The sequence below is a fragment of the Diadema antillarum genome, unplaced genomic scaffold (genome assembly GCF_040938485.1).
Source record: "Diadema antillarum isolate AM-2024a unplaced genomic scaffold, OU_Dant_1.0 seq00001870_RagTag, whole genome shotgun sequence".
NCBI classification, from domain to species: Eukaryota; Metazoa; Echinodermata; class Echinoidea; order Diadematoida; family Diadematidae; genus Diadema; species Diadema antillarum.
The window spans coordinates 158,882-176,604 of NW_027272539.1; the positions used below are offsets into that span (position 1 = coordinate 158,882).

General features: G+C 38.0%; 1 protein-coding gene across 1 annotated transcript; it reads left to right on the forward strand.

Annotated features, from left to right (window-relative positions):
- Positions 1–4,377: 4,377 nt before the first annotated feature.
- On the forward strand, positions 4,378–11,107 carry LOC139712868 (caspase-3-like). Its single transcript, XM_071624649.1, has 6 exons — positions 4,378–4,438; positions 5,214–5,381; positions 6,462–6,678; positions 8,432–8,677; positions 9,905–10,014; positions 10,882–11,107. The coding sequence occupies exons 2-6, from the start codon at positions 5,223–5,225 to the stop codon at positions 11,086–11,088; spliced, it is 939 nt and encodes a 312-aa protein (XP_071480750.1). The 5' UTR covers positions 4,378–4,438; positions 5,214–5,222; the 3' UTR covers positions 11,089–11,107.
- The last annotated feature ends 6,616 nt before the right edge of the window (positions 11,108–17,723 follow it).

Below are 17,723 nucleotides of genomic sequence, written 5' to 3' on the forward strand. Positions count from 1 at the left end.
CATATAACATAACGTTGCAATTTAGAAACAACGTCAATCGACAGAGGAAAAATTGTCCAATGAGCCACTTCCGTGCTATCAAAATGAGTGTTGCATATATAGGATGAGAAAGGCTGGATGAAGGGTCTTAGCTTAGAACAATAAACATTTCCTGAATCCTGTGCTAACAGTTTCGTGACGAACAAGAATTGGGAGAGAAATGCAAAGCTGATTAAACTTAGACTTTGCCCAGTACCGCATTAAAATGAAAATCCACTGAACGGTTATGTTTGTTTCATGTGTTGGTTTGGTTTCTTTGTGTTTTGAGGGAATAACGCCTGTCTACTCGAGAATTTTAGAAAAGCAAAGTTTGATTACAACCCAACAAAAGGAAACGCTCCCTCATACTGTAGTGACGATGGTGGGATTGTCCTTCCCCGTTCGTCTGAAATCTAAAAAAAAAAAAAACAATCTAATAATAGAATTATAGAAAACATAACCAGTTTCATTCAAAGAAGTTATCATTGCTAGAGCAGAGCTTGGCTTGATTCATATGTTCATTTTCAATTTTTCAATTATCTTAACGGGAGATAGTCAAATTGTTGTTTTTCTTATTTTTTTAAAGAAAGCAACATTTTCTTTTACCGGGGTAGTCTTTTCTGCTAACTCAGAACTGCCAGGGGCCCTGCAACATATACACACACAAAAAAAAGATACTACTGCACATACTTGCAGACATAGTAAAAATATGAAATACAAATTCATAACTATATTAAAACAAAATTAATTAAAAAACTAGCTAAGATAATTAAACGGTTGTACGCAAGCCATTTAAGTAAGAAGAAAATAGTCCGGGAGAGATAAAGTATACATTCACCTCCACACAAGTACCATTCCCTCCTCTCCCCACCCCCCCCCCCCCTCCCCCACCCCGTCCCCACACACATTGGTACCACTCACGCTTGCAAGTATTTCTATATGGACACCATTCACAAAATATATTTGGTAGTGCTTTTTCGATACATTTGCTAATGAAGCGTTTCGAACGGAATCGGATAAATTTTTCGCGATTTTTGATATAAGATAATGAAAAGATTTCTTACAATATTCAGTTCCTAGAAGCTTGATGTTGAAAGGACAGCTTTTTGCTTATCGTTTGAAAAAAAAAAAGATTTCGTATCAGCGTTCTACGGACATAACGCCTCCTATGACCTCTTCACACCTATTATTGTACCGATGCAGTAATAATTATGTGCTGTCCGCAAGAATCTAGTTTCGAAACGTATGACGAATGCTCTAGACGATGTTAATGCACACGCATAGTCTTAAGTATCCAGTTAAATCATTATTGAAGAGATGGAAAAGGAGAGATGTAAACGAGGATAATCAAAGAGGAAATAGAAAGGGGAATTCATATTCCTTAGTTCACCTTATATATCAACATCACGAATTTAGGACTCATATCCAACTGATTTTACGACTGTCTTCCAGCTTTTGTTTCCCCGGCTTTCAAGAAGAACATTTGGTTTTTTGGCAGTCTTAATCGAGGTCATTATTCAAAGGATGTAGAAGCAGTTCGGCATTCGATCATAACACCAAAAACGTGTGTACTGTCTTACGTAAGATAACGGCAACACAAACTTCGGACTTCAAAACAGGAAGATTGATCTAATTCACCGCCTTTGTACGATCCTGAAGATATTTATGGTGCTTAAAAGTCGAAATTGCGTCTGGTTCTATGTGTTACTTTTTATTCTTGTATTTGTTTCGTAAACGCAGCCTGACATCTTAAAGGGATGGTTTGGTTTTGGTTGAGATTGGGGATTCAGGTTTTAATTTTTGCGAGATAATTAGAAATCACTCATGAAATGATAACAAGCATACAATTTTAAGAGGAATTCAAAGTTTATTAGAGGAAAATCGATCTTGAAAAAACTGAGAAATCCAAAAACAAAGTAAAACAAAGTGTTCCTAATTAAAGGTGGGTTCCACCTTTTATTAGGGCATCTTTGTTTTTGAATGTCTCAGCCATTTCAACACCAATTTTCACCAGGTGAATTTTGATTTACTCTTAGAATTGTCTTCTTTTTCATATTTCTGCGATATTTCTCTTTATTTAAAAAAAAAAAAAATGGAGTCCCATCCCAACCCAAACTATACCATGCCTTTAAATCGTATAAGAGGGGATTATCGAGTCAGATACAATGTTCTCATTCAAAAGTTCAATGGTTTCGTCGTTGTACAATCATGGTGAGCTGATGATCTTTTTAGCAACCAAGTACAGACAGAGTTTAGATAGCTTAGAATTAGGGCTGAGTTGTTGCTCTTATTATGCCTCAACACTACTCGGAGTGTGATTTTATGAAATATGACTAGGCACTTGCATACTGAAGGAAATTTGAATGTTCCTTTTTTTTCGCATCGAATGAGAGATATTTCAAAAACATCTGCCTAATTATGTCTTTGACAAAAAATTCACTATGGGCATTTGATGGCTTACAAAATGGCATCAAGAGGGCCTTGCCCTTTATTTATGTATTTGTTTATCTGTTTGTTTAGTTATCTATTTTTTTTTTCATTCGTTTATTTATTCATTCGTTTATTTATTGCTATTGACCTCCTTTCACAGCACGGCTCTGATGCTGTGGACAGCCTTCGAGCCCTGTAGAGTCTACTAACTATAAAAGATCAGGTTGCTGATGGTGCAAGTGAACTGCACATTTTGTAATTACATTATTTTGTATCATTTGTTTAAAAGGATTACCAACCGCTGGATAACTCCCAAGAATGTGCCTTATCAAGTGAGTATATTCTGTCTCAATCAATACGTCAGTTTGATAGCTGTGGATTATTATTTAACACTCTCGGCTGGATATGCTTTCCTCCATTTTTTTTTTTTTTTTTTACATTTCAATACAAAACACCATCATTGATAATTATTTTCAACATTAATTGCAACAGAATATACAATGTAACAGAACCTACAAATTTATCATGAACGATGACAAATCGACGTCAAGTAAAAGGAATATTCAGGAAGGGAAACTGCATCACACCGCACATCGCAAGCCTACTCATGAAATTATGATGGCCTGAGAATATGGTAGTGAAAAGAGGGGAAAAGAAAAAAAAAGTTGGAAAATATTGTGCCAGGAATTTTGCAAGGTTCATCGTGCTGTGTGTGAATGTGCATAGACCTCAAAACAATACGCTATTATAGAAAACAAAATGTATTATGATTTTTGCTAAATCTGATTTTTAAAAAATCATTCATGATTGATATTTACCAAACACAATTCAGCCGTGATAAACAAGATTAAATGGCTGTACTACCCAAATGTTATTTATATACTGGATGTTATATTCATATATGTGTGTATGTGTTTATATGTGTGCGTGTGTGATGTATGTATTTGGAAGTGCCTAAAATAGTATATTGGAGGGATTTCAATCAAATTACATGTACATGATTATTGGTTCCGGCTGTCCAGCTTACAACACTTTTATTCAAATATTATATATTATATATATATATATATATATATATGCTTCTTTTTATTGGTTCTTGAATTATATCTACATCAAAACAAAAAAGTAAATAAAATTTGTTATTAAAAACAAAAATGCGTGCTTTTCCACTAGATTGTAATGAAAAATAATTCCTGACGAAAAAAATAGCAAATTTTACCTTCTGTCTTAGTCCAATTCCATATTTTTTAAGCACATCCAAAAGTACACATATTTTTTTTTTTTTTTTTTTTTTGGTATCGTTGTAAATTTTCTTCTAATTTGCCGATGAATGGCAAAGTCCTGTAGGCACAGATACCGCGCCCTCTGAGCCTACTTTGGAATAGTCATGAAGCGTCATGACCACCGTAACCCTTTTTACAAAAAACAGAGGGAACTCAAATACTTCCCCTGTAGGAAAAAAAAATGTTGTAGGAAAAAAATGGTATAGCAAAACGTATGCCTTTTCATCATAATACATATTGCCTTTTAAGAGGTGTGATATAACACTTAGCAGCCCAGCCATGCCAACGGGAGTTAAATTTCCCCAAAACTCGCAGCGCTGATGGAAATTATTATGTCTAAAGGAAAATGTGACTCCCAAAAGACTGAAGATTTATGTTACAACGGTTGCATGTATCAACTTTCCAATTTTTTAAACACGTTGCAATGTCCCCTATCAATCGTTTGAAAATGCCTTTCGGATCGCGTTTTTTGAATTGTTGTGTTTATCAATTCCGTTGTGAGTGAATGGGGGTGCATGAACGTGCTCAGTTCGTATAATCCTGTATAATGGTGTATAATGCCATGTATAAGGCAGGGTGATAAAATCTTGTACATAAATTGTGTATGATCTTCGTGTAAAGATATCTCTCCAGACGTCGACGGATACTACAAGCATGACCACGTGACTCCAGCCACGCCCACTAGGGAGCAGCTCGATCCTAGCGAGGTAACTAAAGAAGTCCTGGATCATCAGTGTGATCACAATTTGTGAATTCATGTGTGTGTGTGTGTGTGTGTGTGTGTGTGTTTGTTTGTTTGTTTGTGACATTGGTCTATCGTACAGAAAAGCCAACACGTGATTGAAAAAATAGATAAATTGTTCGAAAGAGCGCGACATTGATCGCTTCAGAATCAAGAGTATATAATCTAAACGTTTATCATATATGTATATATTAAAAACTCGGCACAAAAGTAGAGAAGCTATAATTGTGATCGTATATGCTTTAAAATGAGAACAATATAGGCAATATTGAGTAGCGTTTAAAAAGTGAAATAATTGTTACTAAATTTAGTTACATGCTCGATATAATGTGTTGAATTGCGCGAGTAGATGATGCAAATGATAAATGTGGAAGGTTTAAAAGAAAATGTTGTAAACTGAGGGATATTTTGGCTTTGTTAGGACAAATTGTGATTTGAATTCAATTTCATAACAATAATTCTGACACGTAAACTGGAACTTTCGAAAGTTATCTGGTATATTGCAAGCGCAGAATGTATCTTTTCTATTATTTCGTTATTTATTGAGTGTAAGCAGGAGGGGGGAGCTATCAAACATTCAAAGTCATGTCTTTCTATTGTTAATGATTAGATAGTGTGGGGACTCCACAGATGCAGTCAATACTAACTGATACTCTCCTTGCTGGACATCATCTATTTCACTAATTATATGCATATTATATATAATATAACAAGTTATTTATTTGGATTTTTTCTTGAAGTGCTACTGCATGAGCCTGAGAAACAAAGGAATAGTCTTCGTTCTCAACAACAACGACCACGTGGACAGAGGGGTCAGGAAAGGGTCAGAAATCGACGTCATCAATGTGACCCACGTGTTCAACGAGATCGGCTACACTCCTGTTGTCAAACAAAATTTGACCGCACAGGTTAGTTTGTGTAGCTCCATGGTGTCATGTTTATTGTGAGAAAGTATAGAAGGAGGCTAACTTGTTCAAGATGCATGCTGTAACCACACGTCACCTGTTCTGATTAATTTGTTTGTTTGTTGGTTGGTTGGTTGGTTGGTTTTTGTTTCAATGTTGGTGTTGTTTGGTCTTCTCTAACTTTTCCCTTTTTTTTTTTCTTGCTCTTATCATATCCAAATGACTGTATTATATAAATATTTTTGTCCCTAAATTGGACTGGTGCTGGGGTTTCATTTTAAGGGTTTTATAAGGAATTTTCTGACAGTTTCCATGTTAATCAATCATCATTATCACATATCTCAATTTTCATTGCATTCGATTCCTTTCAGTTGTCAGCATGTATGAATTACAGGAAATATCATGATAGCGTGGTCCTTTACTTCAATTTTTATGTGAGCTTTAGAGTATGGCTACACGTTGCAATATTTCTCTTTTTTATTTTCAAACATCAATGACAACAAAGATGTATATTTTGTTACTATATTTTATTATTATGTTGAGCTGTAAATTGAGCTTGTTATCTGATTGAGTAATTTGCTTTTAAATATCTTTTTTATTACAAGGGAACTTACTGTTGCTGCCAACCGAAAGCGCCGGAAAGAAAGTCTGGCTTTATATTCGCTGGTTTGCTAGAAAACATTGAGATGAAGAATGCTTTGCAATCATAACGAAGTACTTTTTCTATCCATGATTGTCAAATTTGTCCTTTCTTCCCTTATCTCTGCTTTTAGGTTTGTTCCAAGCACATTTTTCATCAACAGTTAATTTCCCCATATGCAATGTAATCACAATGCCACGCCACTCACAAGAAGTTCTTCTGATTTGTCATGAAATAATTTTGCAATCGTTTACAAGACATAAATGTAGAGACAGATAAGTCGGTATATGATAGATATTTGAAAAAAAAAGAGTAAATAAGTAGTAAGGAAACTTGATTGATATTCATTAGTGAGTTACAGAAAAGCATCGATGCTTGTGGTTCTTTCACGCATCAGCCAATATGTTATAGTCACGATTTGTATTTGGTTCTTTTATACAAAGGAGATACGAGGAGCTCTGGCTGAGGTCAAGAGAACCATCCGGAAGATTCACACATCAGTGGTACTGGTCTTCATGAGTCATGGGGTACAGGAAGGGATCTACGGCAGCGACGGTGTCGTCATCTCTGTGGAGGATATCAAAGAGATGTTCTCGGGAAAGAATTGCCCCGCCCTCATCGGGAAACCCAAGATATTCTTCTTCCAAGCATGCAGAGGAAGTAAGAACTACAATGTATTTACCACCTTGACCAGTCCCAAAAGCGATATCGGGTAACATCTGCCGTCTCTCAGAGCAGGTGTGCAAATGCGAACCTTTCCACGAGGTGACACTGTTGATCGGCGTTCTCATCTCGTCAAATTTAAATTTATTTGGTTGACTCCGCTGGGCCTATACTATACACTAAAGAGCATTGTGAACGCGGCGGGGGGGGGGGGGGGGGGGGACGGGGGAGGGGCGCTGTAGCATCTAATGGATATTAAAGACTCCCGACTCCCAATCGGAGGACACGAGTTCGATTGCCGCCAAGTGCTTACCCCCTTGGACAAGATGTTTTTACCCACCATGTCCCTCTCGACCCAGGTGTAAAAATGGGTACCTGACACGCTAGGGTAATAATATGGCAGGGCCCTCTGGTAGAGCAGTGGCAACATCGAATAGGCTACCCGAATATAAAATGAAACCTTATCATTATCATATCATTGTTATTTTTGTTATCAGCTTTAAAGCTAAATTTTGTGGATGACGGTGCTATAACATTCAAAGCGGGAATCAATATTAATCAAACGCATTCTAATTGTTTTTGCTTAGCTTTTCAAGCAATAATTCTGTGTGAATGTCTTACAAGTCTAGACATTCGCCTTCAGAAAATTGCGCATTTAGCAAAAGTTCAGGTAGTCGCTTTAAACGCTCAATTTTGTGAATAAATGCAAATCATCATGCTTGAGCAGAAATTGCACACATTTCATTCCAGAATGAGACATGCTGCAATGGAGATGGGGAAAGTGGGGGCAAAAAGAACACAGAAGAAGACGGACTACCCCCTTTCACTGCTTAGAGGGATGCTAGCTATAGTTTACGTTAAGATGGGGGATTCAGGCTTTAATTTTTTGCGAGATAACTAGAAGCCACTTTCAAATATATTATAATCTTAAACCCCACACAATTTCCAAGAGGAATTACAAGTTTATTCGATGAAAATCGATCTGGAAATGGCTAAGGTAAAAAAAAAAAAAAATCAAAGAAATTGATCCTATTAAAAGGTTGGCACACATGTTTATGGAATTTGGTTTTGTTTGTATATTCTCAGGCAGCTCAGAGTTTGAATCAATGCACGCCGAATAGTTGTTTACCAGTGTGTTCTCTTGAATCCTTTGACACAAAGACTCCGAAGAAATGAACGTATTTTTTTAGAGTATTTGAACATTTTTAAACATTTCATTCAGATAATGAAACATTTGACTGATTTAATCAACGAGGATGGGTAGCAACTGTTATGCGGCTACAATCAAAGAACAATTTCAAAATCCCTCTTGGTTAATAATGATATGTCTCGAAAGTTAAGGAGCCGGTCTTATTTGTACTTTCCTCTAAAGTCTGTTTCAGAACATTCCTGTTCCACAGAACACACAAAAAAGTAGATTTAAAAAGAAAATCATGGCCATCCGATATCACATCTATATTATAATCAATAAACCACTTTTATCTAGCACCAATTTCGACTGACTTTGATTTCATCATGGCCTACTTTGTGTCATTTTTCTAGCCCCCCCCCCCCCCCCAAAAAAAAAGTCTAGTTGGAATTTTAAAAAGTAGCTTGTTTTCACATAATTAATCAGCATAGACCTATAGTTGTGTGAACCTCGTTATCATGCAAGGAACACAGAGAGCACAATGTGGGTTGTTGTGGGTTTTTTTTTTCAATCATTCACCGTGTTACAAAAAAAAAAAATGTTCCTACCCTAATACAACAGACAAACTAACAACGAGCGCCACCGACGACCGGCCCCTGTCAGTCGTATCAACGTCACATGACGTGGAGAACGCCGCGGGCATCCTCAACGCACTGGCGAAGGAAACGGAAGGCATCGATCCAGCAAGAGACAGTGAACTACGAACCCTGAGTACCGGAAGTACGGCAACGGATCGCTTGCCAGCACTCGAAACAGATGGTGTTCCAGACAATGCCGACATGTACATCGCCCATGCAACCTCAGAAGGTAAACTAACCATAGCTGGACCCCCCCCCCCAAAAAAAAAAAAAAGAAATAAAAAATAATAATAATAATAATAATAATAATAAATAAATAAATAAATAAATAAATAAAAAAGAACCTTTTACTTTAGAAACCGGCTTTCAACGAATGAAATATTTAACAATTTCTATAAAAACAGATGGAAATCCATCCGTCAGAATCTGGCGTAAGAAATACAAGAAATTCATAAATCTTTGACGAAAGGGTAAAACGTAATGTAATGCACTAATAGTCACCGTTGTCACTTTGATTGCACGAAGTGGCATGGAGAGATGCCATACATGCTTGTGCAAAATCTAGTCCGCTTGATATTTATAAACACATTTTACCATCATATACTGGACATGAACGTGAAGAATTGCCATTGAACTGTGTAGTATAATATTGCTGCATGTAATACTACATGTTGCATGTTCTCATTGATCAGAGCACCCCTAGCTGTCGTGCTTCGACCAATCAGAGACAGAAATAGAGAAATTGGATATAGCGCCTTTTGGTTGAAATAAAAAATGGATTTAGCGCCTTTTGGTTGAAAGCATGAATTTCATGTTTGATTTTTTCATATTTCCTGAAACAATTTTGATTAAATTTTTAGTGCCTTAACTGCACATGACAAAGATCAGTTCGAATCATGCGAAAGATACAGTTCGATAAAAATTGGAATTAGCGCCTTTTGGAAGCTAGCTCTTCAAATATTTTTGCTCAATGACTAATACCTACACAGCTTTATCAGTTGTTTAATTTATGCAATAGATGCCATATTGTTCATCGTTTTTCCCAATTTCCTTTTTTGTTCATTTAGAAACCGTTGTAGTATTTACATGTCTTTGAAATTGTTCTAAGCGATATATGTTGGATTCTTTATTGTATTTAAATGTATATATATATATTTCTTTTTTCTTTGTTTGCTAGTAACTGTAATTCTGCAATGTTTTATGTGTTGTATTTCAAAGGGCCCCGATGAAAACCAGCCAATGCTGACTCGGGCCTCCCTTTTTAAAGATGTGAAATAAATAAATAAATAAACGGTAAACGATGAAATGAAGATTTAAATGAAACGTTAATGAACTGAAAGTGCTACTCTAGAAGTGTAACTGAAAACGAAAAAAAAAAGATAGTATTTAGTGAAGCAGAAGTAACAATAATAGCTTTTGATTTCCTCCCTGCTATTCCCCTGTTCTATTATGAAAGGCTACTTTGCGATCAGAGACCGAGTCAATGGTTCTTGGTTCATCCAGGCTTTGTGTGAAGAACTCATTACGGGAGCCCATCTCTATGATCTCGACACAATAATGACCAAGGTAAGGGGATCAATTTTTGTTTCTTTGTTTCAGGATTAGTCTCTTTAGTATTCAATTCTGCAGGAATTAACATTTCCGTATACTGCACTGAATTGGAAGTTGACTGCATTATTTTCTGGAGAATGAGAAATAAAGGGCGCCGCTCACGTTACCAAAGAGAATTGTTTGCATCTATTCAGTACTGTATGTGGTATGGCACCAAAAGGGGCTATCGCAACACCTATATACTGCGATAGCCTAAGAGATTAATAAAGTAGATTAATCAAATAGCAAAACCAAATCAAAAACCACAGCAAAGGAAAAAAAAGGCAGCCCTTTAGCAAAAGGCAAAAGCAAAAATACTACTAATGACAATTATGCAATGCTGTGTACATTTAACAAAATCATTTCCCTAGCTCTAAAAACCAGAGCTGTGTGACCAGGATATCGAATAATTGATGTTCCTGTCTATTATGGCAGAAGCAAGGGCGCTCATGGTTAACAATTTTGCAAAACAATCAGGAAAAGGTGTCTCAACGAAGACTTGCAGTGTAATAAATATGACTCGTTACCAGCTTACCCTGAGGAAATCTCAGATGTTACAGCTCAGAATATTCATACCAGTTCGGTCAACCGTGAAAGTCCAAACATCTTTGGAAATCAGAGGTTTCCGATCCTTACAATGCATAGTTTAATTTAAAGTATCAAAACCGTGTCACTCTACCTATCCATATCTCCAAGGTGGTTTGAATAATCCTGATTCTCATATATTGTGTACTTTGTCGCTTTTCAATGGATCGGCAAAATTGGAAGACAATTTGGCTTGACTGTTTATCATCTAAAGTCTACTATTTTAGAGAAATTGATATCGCCTTGTATTTTTTATAGGTGGCCAAGCGTGTAAAGAAGTTAAAGGGAGAGATCGAATACAAAGGGTATAAGCACGTAACCTATCAAACACCACAGGCAATCAAGCAAGGGATCGAGAAAAAAATCTACTTCTTGCCAAAGTACCCACCCTTACGGAGACATATGCCGGCTGAAAGGAATAACAACGCTCCAAGAAGACAGACAAGTCAAACAAGATTGATATAGAGTCTGAAAGAGCTGAGAAGCCTGATGACCAGCTTTATCATGGCAACCCTCTACTGTACATATAAAGGAGAATGAAACTCACATACTCTCTAAAAAAAAATCGAGTGAAAATTTTCACTCTTAAAGGAGTGAATACGAAAAAGAGTGAATTTAGAGTGAAATTGGAGTGAATTTTGAGTGAAAATGTTCATTTTCACTCGTTTTAGAGTGACGTCAGGGATCACTCCAAAATCTTCTCCTCTGTTTAAGAGTGAATATTTTCACTCGATTTTTTTTTTCGAGAGTATATAATGTGATAAGGGAATGTAGCACTATTTGTCGAACACATCAACACGGTTTGGGAAAAAATACCAATTCTTCGAAGGGTTATGAATTGTTAAATCTCTGTGCCGCCATCGCTTGATGAGAAGCCGACATTTTGTGACGTCGGGCGCGGACAACAATAAAATAGAGATATCAAGAAAATCCAAAATATTTTTACCTTTCTAGCATTATAAAAGAGTACTTGACTCAGGGGGAAGATATTTGCTTTAGCATATCATTGTGGCATTAACAAGCGGAGGGAGTGTGTGTATCTTCAGCAAAATTAATTTTGTGGAATTCTCTTTATTTCCTTTATATATTTGTCCTGCATTGGCTATTTTTAACTTCAAAATACTGATCAGTTATAGATATATTGGGATTTGAGACTCGGATGTAATTGTGTTTGAATGAACACAAAGATGAAAATGTCTAAATTGCATGTACAAGCTACATGGCAAGTTGTGAGGGGAGGATATCGTCATCATTGTCACTATTTGCATATTCATGTCGACTGTTCAAGGACAGGTGTATCCCGAAATTATAGTGAAACATTAAAATGTCATAACTTCCTTATTTTTCGTCCCATTTTGATCAAATTTCCACTGTTTTGCTAAAAATGAAAAAAAATACTCCTTCTTTTCAGACTAATTTTCAACTGCACGGAAATTCCCCTTTCAGACATTGTGGTACCAGTAGTGTGTACTTCGTGATTTCCTCATGACTGTGATTGTAGGGTCTCGTGTGTTTTTCTATTGTTTGTCAAACGATTTTGAGGTGAAGTATGATGCCCAACATCGTGTGTGTGTGTGTGTGTGTGTGTTTGTGTATTTAGAGATATTTTCAGGTCTTAGATATGGTAAGCTACCAGATTGCAAAGCTAGCAAGTGTATACATTACCATCATTTTCAAAGGTTTGCATGATATCACTCAAAACAAGCAATATTATAAAATATAGGAAAGAACTTGAATGTTTGGCAAATTGATAACCGACAATGTTTTATGTAAAATGAAAAAGGAATGTGAAACAAAGTTTTACTTGAACAGCTTCTTTTCTCGAATTATTTTTGTTCAAAGAATGATTTTCTTCATTTGTTTCACTTAATGGCGAGCAGTGTATTTGAATTTTATAAAAAGCAACAAATGAGATGCAAGAAGTCTGAAAAGAATAATAGCCCTCAAATACGGTATACTGACTTGAAGTGGTGTTCCACGAATTTCATTATAATGATTACATTGACTGGTAAGAGTCTGGTTAGCGCACATAGTTGGTAGGATTTGCATGAAAATACTGCATTGAGTTTCTCTTCGTTTTCCTCGTGTCATTATCGCTAATACATGTTAGTGTACCTGTAAATGGGATTAAAATATGATGAAGTATTTACATCTCTTTCATTGTGAGCTGAATTCACAAAGTATTGCACCTTATGTTTATGTATACGTACTTTTCTACTGGCTGTATAATAGGCGTAAGTATAAGAGTTTTAAGGAGTGTCAAATTATGTAAAATTTTAAGCAGTGTCAAATTATGTAAAATGATGGTGGACTTACTATGACCATACTTCAATCATGTGATATGTGAAAGTCAACTTAAGTTATAAAAGCGAAACAGTGAGTTTGCTCCAAACGAGGTTGTTAGTGATATCGTAGGTAGGGAGTTTAACTATAGTACAGACAAAGACGGGGTGATGAGTGCAGGGACCTTAAAGGTGACAGAGGATAGAGTTTCAGAATTTATAATTCCTAAATTATGCGAATAATTTTATGAAGTATAATTAGAATTCTATTAATAACAATGAAGTACAAGATGAAGAGGGTTAGCATATTCCTGCGTGCTTTGGCAGAGAGATCACACCAAGGAAATTCAAAGTCTTTTGTTATGATAATGAGTTTGGCACCCCCAGTCCCTATAAATAGCAGGTATTCCCACTATTCGACATCTTTTTAAAGTATACGAGGCAGTATCCAAACATTCACACGATCACTCAACGTCAGTCTCCACTAACATTGAACAGAATACGTATCAACAATTATTCATCCGGATCAGTCATATATATCTTACAGGCATGAAGCCATACAGTAAAGTAATGAGCCTGGTCACGGAAGTTGCGACTGCAGGTAGTATGGCAAATGAGTTGACAGTTTCTGTGACGAGAAGAGAGAGGGAGGGTTATCCAACAATATGTTATGAACCCGCAACGCGTTCATGGGTGGGACCCTCTTCATCTTGTACTTCATTGTTATTAATAGAATTCTAATTATACTTCATAATATTATTCGCATAATTTAGGAATTCTATTACATAACACTTCGTACAAGCTTTCAGAGGGTTAGCATCTTCAAAGTAATACGCAGAAACTGTCAATTGAGATATGTTTCAGGCAAATGAAACAAAAAACTGCTGCACACGAGCGTTCATGATAGGTCAAATTTTATTCATGAGCAATCTGAGTAGTACCATGACAAGGTCTATGTTCCGTATGAACACATGATCACAAGGAGGAAAGAACAGTATAGTTTTGTAACAGTATAGTAACTATGAGTTACATATGTATCGTGTCCCCCATCTTCCTTATAACTTGTGAAGATGAGCTGAGAATGGTTGAAGCGAATTTTGCTTCTTGAACTGGCTTAGAATAAAAATCTCGAAAGGTTTTGGCATTGGCCACTCCTCCATGGTAACGCCTTGATTAAAAGCTGCAGTACTCGAGGCACTGCGGTAAATGTGAGCAGAAAACCGATGTATCTATGCCTGCTTATTCAATGTGCCCTTTTAGCACCTAGACAGGGTAGAAGTGATTACTTCTTTGTGAGGTTTTCTAGTAGAAATAAAAAATTTAGTCACAACGTGAACCTGACGCAAGGGTTCTTTTCGACTTAAGTACCCCATGAGCACTGATAAAACACACAACTTCTCGTTTGTGAGGAAAGAAGACAATTTAATAGATTGGTTGGCAATACCCTTCTTCTGTAGTTGTTTTCAATAACTCAACCACTTGAAAGACTGTACTGTCATTAGGAATTGACATGATGTAATGTCCAAAAAAAACTCAGAGTCTGCAAAACAAGAGTCGCCAGAGCAATCAAATTCTCGCTTAGAAGTAACAGTCTTGCATTATTACCTAATGAACATAATTGAGAAACTTAAGAAACGTGGTGTTGTACCGTGGTTTGGGAGGTTCTACCTTTCAACACAGGTACTACAAACGGGTGCTTTCCCACGGAAAACCCGTCAGAAGAGGGCAGCACAGATGACAAGGCTGATCGATACGAATCTACCTTACTGTATTTTCCCTAACACATGCTGGTCAGACAAACATTACGATATTGGTGATGGATGAACTAAATGGCTCAAGCGATTGTTTGCGGCATCAACTAATCCACTGCTTTCAAGCTGAGTTATAATGTTTTTTGGTGTTGTGCCATGAATTTGCGATGAGCTCGGAAGTGTGCTCTGAAATTCCTAATGCTCGCCAACGTTCGCTGAGATAGGTCAGGCAGGGAGGTGGGAAGATATATCTCCCTGGGTCAGGCGAGTAACCTCAGCTCGGGCATTGGAATGGGAAGGGGAACCAGGCAGTCCCCTGGTAGGAGGGGTGGGGCTGCCAGGATCGCGGGTGAGCGGGAGCTACGATTGTGTCCTCCACAAAAGGGGTAATCGAGACTGCTCTCTGGCAGTTAATATTGTCCCTGCGGACTTGGGAAGGACCCTGGAAAGTAGGCAAAAAACGAAGTGGAGGAAAAACATAGTAGGGATGTAAAAATTCCCATGATATTGGAAAGGCATCGATAGCCTTAGGGGTCTTGTTCCCAAGACAAGTACGTAACCAATTTCCTATTGGCACTGGATGCGAAAAGATCAATTTCGGGTCTGAAGGAAGGTATAGATAAGAGCAACGAAAATATATATCAGGACGAAGACTAATTTACTTCATATCTCTCCGAGATAGATTAATTATCTGCTTCTATATGAGCAACACCAGCCAAGTGGGAAACAGATAGCCAAGAGTAGCGACCCAGCGACCACGCCTAAATGTCATATGACATTTTATTAAGTAATGGAATACTACCACTCATTTTCCTGACGTAACTGACAGCTGCACTGTTATCTGGATGAATGTGTTGCTTATGGGAGGTGTCGCACAGGGGGGCAAGGCCTCGATGAATAGCCAGTAATTCTAGCGCATTGATATGCAGATTAGCTTCCTCTCGAGACCCGACACCTTGAGCAAAGGAATTATCATTTACACAGAGTGTACCCCATCTTGAGGTGCTGGCATCTGTACGAATATTGTCAATGGATGACAGGAATGTCGATGCAGGATCCAAATTCCTTGCATGGCAAGGGAAGCCACCAACGAATTTCGTCAATGGCATTATTGTTTATTGAATTAAAGAGATGCATCAAAATTACCACCTGATTCTTGCACTGCTTTGGTTCTGCACGACTCTAGAACACGATAATGCCAACGACCCGCCGGTACGGGGTCAAATGGAGAAGAAAGAAACCAATGAACTTTGCTAAATCTCGAATTTTTGTCGAAGGAGACGACAAAATAGGATGCCCAAGATTCCTTATCTTGTCATTTTTTTTTTCGTCTAGATGGCTCGCCACCAAATTAAAGCCTGAGTAGGTCGGAGATGTTGTGACTTCCCAAAATTAATGACAATCCCAATGATGCCAGTAAATCCAAAACACAGTTTGTGTTAGCAATACTCTCCTCTTTAGAGCGGGCAAACAATTAGAATATCGTCCAAATAAATCATTATTATCATGCCTCTGCTTCTAAAAGAAGCAATAACGGGTTTCATTCCTTTAGTAAATACCCTTGGCGCTGAACTTAACCCAGAGGGTAAGCAAGTTAGACAATAAAAACGACCATTCCACGTAGAACAAATACTTTGATAATCTTCATGAATAGGAATGGAAAAATATGCATCCTTGAGATCCAGTGACGTTAAGTAGTCGGATTGCATTGATTAGGATTTCTTTAACACTTCGAAAAATTTCCATCTTGAAATGCTCATACTGAACGAACGAGTTCAGATTTTTCAAATCAATGAAGGATCTGAGATCCTCGGTTCTCTTTGGAACTGTGAATATAGTGGACAGAAATGAAACTTCCCCTGGGGAAATTTCTGATGTTGCCCCTTTCTGGTTAACAACAAAAGAAATTCCAAATTACAATGTAATTGCCGCATTTTCCTCCTCCGACAGTAGTAATTAAGGAGGAATAATTTTTGTTGGGATAACCGTCAAATAAGATCTTGTAACAACAAATAGTGTCTGAAATTCAGGGATCAGAAATAATGAGAGACCACGTCTCTTTGAAAAAATCTGGGTCGTCCCGCATGTAAACGGGGACTTACTAGTTTTTCTACATTAGATGGTGCGATGCTGGAAGATACGACGGTATGTTCTACCCGCGTGCTACCGAACGACCGACGACGCGGTCGGTCGGAGAAGGTGACTTTTTGGCCCTTGCACGAGGGGCGACTCGCCAGCATTTTTCATGTTGTTTGCAAGTCTTTCTCAAATAGCGTTTTCCCTATGGAGATCGATCTACTGCATAAATCATTATGCCCCTGTACTTCTGATTGAAAGCAAGTTTGAGCTCCTCTCGGGTCTCATGTTCATCTCATACGAAGATGTTACCGCACAGAGTAACTCCGTTGACCGCCAGTCAAGCAACGGGGGCTGAATGGACTGACCGTTGCTCCCTAGCTGCTGTCTGCAGCTCCCGGGTGATTTTAGCATTATTTTACTAAAGGGAACATTCACTGAATCACCGTCTTTTGCACTTCTGTCAGCTGGACGGTTTTCCCGGGGATTGAGGTGCACATTTGCTCCTCGACTCTCGGTGCACACACCGAAAGGGGGGGGGGGGTCGAGGGCGTCATGTACTGTAGTGCATGGATTCTTTTTTCCACGTTCTCCTTTCACGGCATGACGGAGGCAATGTGACCGCCTTGTCAGCTGAGTGGTCAATCCATCAGAAACTGCGAGGCCGAATTCCTCAGGGCCTTCATACAAATTGTCTGCTTCCAGCTCTATGAGCTGGTCGCCGAAGCGGCGTTTGCACTGCCTCCCACGGGCTGTGCTGCCTGCACTAAGCTCTCGAACTCCGCCTTCGGGTCGGAGCTGAGCAGGTGAGTGGTTGCAGAATTCTGGCTGATTGTCTCCACAAAGTGCTCAGTAAATCAACTTCGCGGTCACACCGCGAAGGAGCCAGTCTGAAGTGCTCCCGCATGCAGCGCATGGCGGGCTGGCTCAGAGGTTTTGGAGACAGATATCTGTCCATCCATAAAACGAGATAATTGGGCCGATAAACGTC

Bases quoted from the DNA above. Each gene is read 5' to 3' on its own strand.
- LOC139712868 (XM_071624649.1), top strand. From the start codon at position 5,223: ATGAGCCTGAGAAACAAAGGAATAGTCTTCGTTCTCAACAACAACGAC. The intron at 6,679-8,431 runs GTAAGAACTACA...CTAATACAACAG, and splicing joins CTTCCAAGCATGCAGAGGAA to ACAAACTAACAACGAGCGCC. The intron at 10,015-10,881 runs GTAAGGGGATCA...TATTTTTTATAG, and splicing joins TCGACACAATAATGACCAAG to GTGGCCAAGCGTGTAAAGAA.